The sequence below is a fragment of the Mytilus galloprovincialis genome, chromosome 10 (genome assembly GCF_965363235.1).
Source record: "Mytilus galloprovincialis chromosome 10, xbMytGall1.hap1.1, whole genome shotgun sequence".
Classification (NCBI taxonomy): domain Eukaryota; kingdom Metazoa; phylum Mollusca; class Bivalvia; order Mytilida; family Mytilidae; genus Mytilus; species Mytilus galloprovincialis.
In genome coordinates, this window is record NC_134847.1 from 41,669,374 (window position 1) to 41,674,173 (window position 4,800).

Sequence of the window (4,800 nt, forward strand, 5' to 3'; positions counted from 1 at the left end):
ATTGATGTTTATGGCTTTTTACTAGCTTTCAGCAACTGCGAGTTCTCTCAAATCGTATATTCGTGTTCATTTGACCTATTGGTACAATTGTAATGCGTTTTGTTATTTAATAAAATTGAGAAGGAATGTTTACTTGGTTTGTGTTATATCTCGTCTCTTTGTTTTATATATATATCAGCTTTGATAAGAGTTTGCTACGACTATAAATTTTCACATCTATTCTCGTACTATGAATAACAAAATTATTTATTGTGAAAACGATATTTCCGTTCTCAATTGCTGTATACCTAACAACGAAATTATTTTCATATACCTGTGTACAATATTCTATTTGTCGGCATTTTGTTCAAATAAAAGTTATGGTTATCGTTCTGAAATTGTTCATCATCTCACTCTTTATTTCATTGATTTTGTATTTACATTGTGTCATAAACCAAATTCATTCATTCAGTGTATGCTAAATTGTTTGTGTTAATATGTCTTTTGATTAAGTTAAGCCATTTCAATTGATATTTTATAGAGTGTCTTTCTATGTTTTGATGTTACACTATTGTTCAAGGTTTGGGTGAAGTTAAGTACCCGCAGCATTAATTTGCATCTGTCCTATGTCAGGAACTTAATTTTCAGTGGTTGTAGTTCGCTGATGTGGTTCATAAGTGTTAACGTTTGTTATATGGATTAGACCTTTGGTTTTCTGTTTGAATGGTTTACAATAGCAATTTTGTGCCCTTTATATACATGTTGTTTGGTGTTATCCTAGACTCAGTATTGAAGACCGTACGTTGACCTATAATGTTTTACTTTTACATATTATTACTTGGATGGAGAGCTGTCTTATTGGCACTCATTCAGCATCTTTTTGTATCTATAATGAAATAACAACAAAGAGAATATGATTTATTTATGCTTACAAACAATCTAAACTCGCCAAAACGGTATGTGACTGTCCCTTGTGTTAGGAGGGTAGCTGCAATCCAATGTTCTTTTAGAGTGTTTATTTATATCCTGTATTCATTCTTTTATACATGTAATTTTGACCATAAGTTATTTGTTTTTTCTTGTTAAAATTGCTTTTAATTCTGTCATGTCAAAGCTTTTAGTATATCTATATAGTATAAATATAAACAACAGTTGATGTCTTTAAATTACCGTCCTGTTGATACATCGTTGATTTTCTCTTGAATATTTTATCATGACAAGGCCTTTTATACATTACTAAAGGTACGCGTTTTGGTAATTGTCGAAAGCCGTAGTAGTAATTTGTCTCGAATATTTTTCTATGGTCGTTGGTAATCAGTTATCTTACAGACTATTGATACCATATCTCCTTGTTTGTATAAAAAAAGACTTAACCATATTCCAGGTTAGTCAGTTTCTCTCCAGAAGTGTTAATACAAACAAATTCGCATAACAGTTTAAAATGTGTTCAAGCTATACAAAAAGCTGCAAACGAAACTATATCTGTACTATTCCTTTCTTTGTCTATATGATCCTATATCCAGAAAATGTAATGTATTTACTACTGTCGCTATAGATTGTTTGGCTTCTATCACTCTGCATATATACTTTATCTCCTTTCTGTAGATTAAGTACAACATCAATTGTTCCTGTCTTATAACCATCGCCAGTAAGTAAACGTCTTGTTATGCACAATCCGTTGTGACAAAGGTACAACACAAGAATACTTCCATCAGTTGACATTACAACGGCAGTAAAATGATAAAGACCCGGATATGGAGCTGTGAATACGCCAGTACTTGGTTCATATCCATTCTCTACATTGGACCATACTCCATCAAATATCACCTTTTCCTTGTTTGACAATGTTTGTGAACTTGACCGGTAAGCTGAGAAAGCAACTGTTTCTCTTTTCTCCATCATTTCTGTGAACTCTAAAAAGGTAAAATTTTAGTTGTTTTATTTGTATGGGATCGTCATTTAAACTGATTCATGTTAGGTCTATCTATAAAGTATATACATAATACGGACAGTAGTGTTTCGGTCTTACATGCAGTACACATTTAGATTTAAGTAACATGTCATAACCTGATAACTAATTGAGTTATACATGACTGATTTATACATTTATTTATTTGGATTTCTGTTGATGTTTGTTTGTTTGTTAATGTTTTTTTTTTATCTTGTTACTTTAATTATCAGTGTGAATTGTATATTGTGATAAGATTTTTTGTTTGTATTTACTGAATGTACAATTCGACCTCTGCGATTGACAATACCTAGTGTCGCTCACTTAGTTTTATGTTCATTTTCAACACTTGATATTACCCATCTTTATGGACTAGAAGAGAACTAATGAAAAAAAATATTCTTTGTTTATCTAGTCTTGCTGATAATTTTTGCTTATTTAAGTTTCTATATATCTAATAAAGTATTGTTAGGCTTTGGTGTTAAACTATAAATGTGTAACCCTTAGTGTGTTGCTATAGGAATGTGTTTTATAACAATGTATAGGTATATATATGAACAAAAGTTATAACTGGCGACCCTTCTTTGGTAGCGTGGTACTCTGGTATTGTGGTACTTTGTGGTACTTTGTGGTATTTCGGTAGATCTAAGGTTGGTACTCATCAGTGACGCTCATATCAAAACAGTTAAAAAGCCAAACAAGTACAAAGTTGAAGAGCATTACAAAACAGCCAATAAAACTTTATGTAGAAAACTAAACACTGAGCAATTCAACCCCATAAAAAAGACGATGAACTGAATTGATTCGGAATAGTCAGCAGTTAATATCTAAACATTAAAAATGAATATTTACAAATTAAGTTTATGAACAAACAGTCAGAATCAACGAAGAATAAGTACATTATACTTTTACATTTGTAGTATACAGCCCCTCCCCCTCCTTGACAACAATGTGTTTCCTCCGTTTTATGTTGTGAAGTAGTTTTTGTTTCCTATCATATATTGACAATGAAGATAAAGTAAGAAAATGAAAAATCTTTCCAAATATTAATGCACGGTACAATCGTGCTAATTAAATGTTCACATAATGGTAGTTAATTAATTGATCAAGCACGATGAAGATAACTAACTTTCATTTTATTGTTTTGGAAGTTTAAAATAAAGAATGGAAATTAATAATGTGTCATAAGGCATCCAAACCAAAGAGCATCAAACAATCATAAGGTCACCAATAGGTCTTCAACAAAGCGAGAAAATGTGGCATGACCAAATGGCGCAAAGGTTAATTTCAAAATTGATATTTTAAATTATACATATACAAGGGTTTTCTTCTTATTTCTTAATACAGAAAAGAAACCTTACATTAATGCGTTCACCGTTAGATACTTCACAGTGGACAAATACTTTACTGGAAGGACAAAAACCAATTATGATACTATTTTTAGATAAATAAATCCTACCTTTTTGATGGTTTACTATTAACTCCAGTAACGTCTTTTTAGAGCTTTCTTTAAAGTTTTCCACAATCTGATCGTACGAGGAATGGAATCTTTTCTGCTCTTTGTCAAGATTTAATTGCATTAATTCTGTAACACTTTCCCTTTTCTTTTCAGCTTCAGTGAATACTTCGATTTTCGAAGAAAAAGATTCCAGCAAAGTATTTATCTGGTGTCCGTAAATATCCGTTTCGTTGGTGGCCTTGGTGTTGAAATGTTCCACAATTTCCTGGTACGATTTATTAAATCTCGTTTGATCCTGTATCTGAGTATCTTTTACTGATTGAACAAATGTCTCTGTTTGTTTCTTAATATTGTTTATTTCATCCAACTTGGCAATATTTAACTTTTCCTTAGCGTCCATAATATTGCTTATTTCATCCAACTTAGCAGTATTTAACTTTTCCCTAGCGTCCATCTTTTCCTTCAATATTTGCATCTTATGTTCCAGTCGCACAAGTTTTTCGAGTACTTTTTCTTCAAAATGAAATTTCGAACAAGAGAGTGAAGATTCGAATTCTGACCCAATCGAACGTGATGAAGCCCCTACACACGTTAGGCTAAGCGAGATGAAAAGGGTTATAACAACAGCCATATTTCCGACTTTCTTTTCATGTACTAATTCAAGAGGTCTATGACTATCGCGTGTATATAGATAACACAGTCGTTTTTAATTGATATTTAGAGCAATGTCTGACGCCGATAATCCCGTGTCTCTGTTAATATTAAACTGCAGTTGTTTGTGATGAGTGGATTTTTAATTGTTGAACTTTTATTTCAACTAAATGTTATATCATTTTAAACTATTTTGACAATTGTATACAATTAATCAACAGCTCAGAGTTTTACTGGTGCATTAGACATATCAGTATAATGAGGGCCTAGCAAGGGTCTTTATTTCTGTAGTAATTTTTGTGTCAATAGCAATTTTCTAATTTTCGACCAATATTCTCTTTTTTGTATGTTTTAAAATTAAATCTATATTTTAACATTTTCGTAATTTTAAAGCCCATGCCCGTTTATATGTATTTTTAGAAGGAACATTTTCTCTATTCTTTTTGTTATATCAATTCCTATCTATGCTGTTATATAAGCATCTCACATACCCCGTTTTCGTCAAAGTGTTCTACAAAAAAAGAAAACAGAACCGCAACTTTTAGTACACCTGTGAACTGTATCAGCAGGAACCGCCAAGTTCAAACAATTTAAAATCTTCTGAGAGAGAGAGCAAACGGCTTACCACTACAGAAACAAGAGGTTTAAAGTTTTGTATGTAATTATTCAAAGTAAACAGACTTTTGCAAATGCATGATTCAATCAAATTACAATAATTGTACTATTTACGCGGACTATCCGTATTGCTAAAGATTTTAAGATA

The 4,800-nt window shown here is 31.6% G+C and overlaps 1 protein-coding gene across 1 annotated transcript; it reads right to left on the minus strand.

Annotated features, from left to right (window-relative positions):
- Positions 1 to 884: 884 nt before the first annotated feature.
- On the minus strand, positions 885 to 4,104 carry LOC143049166 (uncharacterized). The gene is made up of 2 exons (XM_076222904.1): positions 3,387 to 4,104; positions 885 to 1,892 (listed from the first exon to the last, which is right to left on the minus strand). The coding sequence occupies exons 1-2, from the start codon at positions 4,015 to 4,017 to the stop codon at positions 1,483 to 1,485; spliced, it is 1,041 nt and encodes a 346-aa protein (XP_076079019.1). The 5' UTR covers positions 4,018 to 4,104; the 3' UTR covers positions 885 to 1,482.
- Between the last annotated feature and the right edge of the window lie 696 nt (positions 4,105 to 4,800).

Excerpts from the sequence above, each read along its gene's own strand:
- LOC143049166 (XM_076222904.1), bottom strand. The coding sequence starts at position 4,017 with ATGGCTGTTGTTATAACCCTTTTCATCTCGCTTAGCCTAACGTGTGTA. Across the intron at positions 1,893-3,386 it reads AATAGTAAACCATCAAAAAG|AGTTCACAGAAATGATGGAG; the intron begins GTAGGATTTATT and ends TTACCTTTTTAG.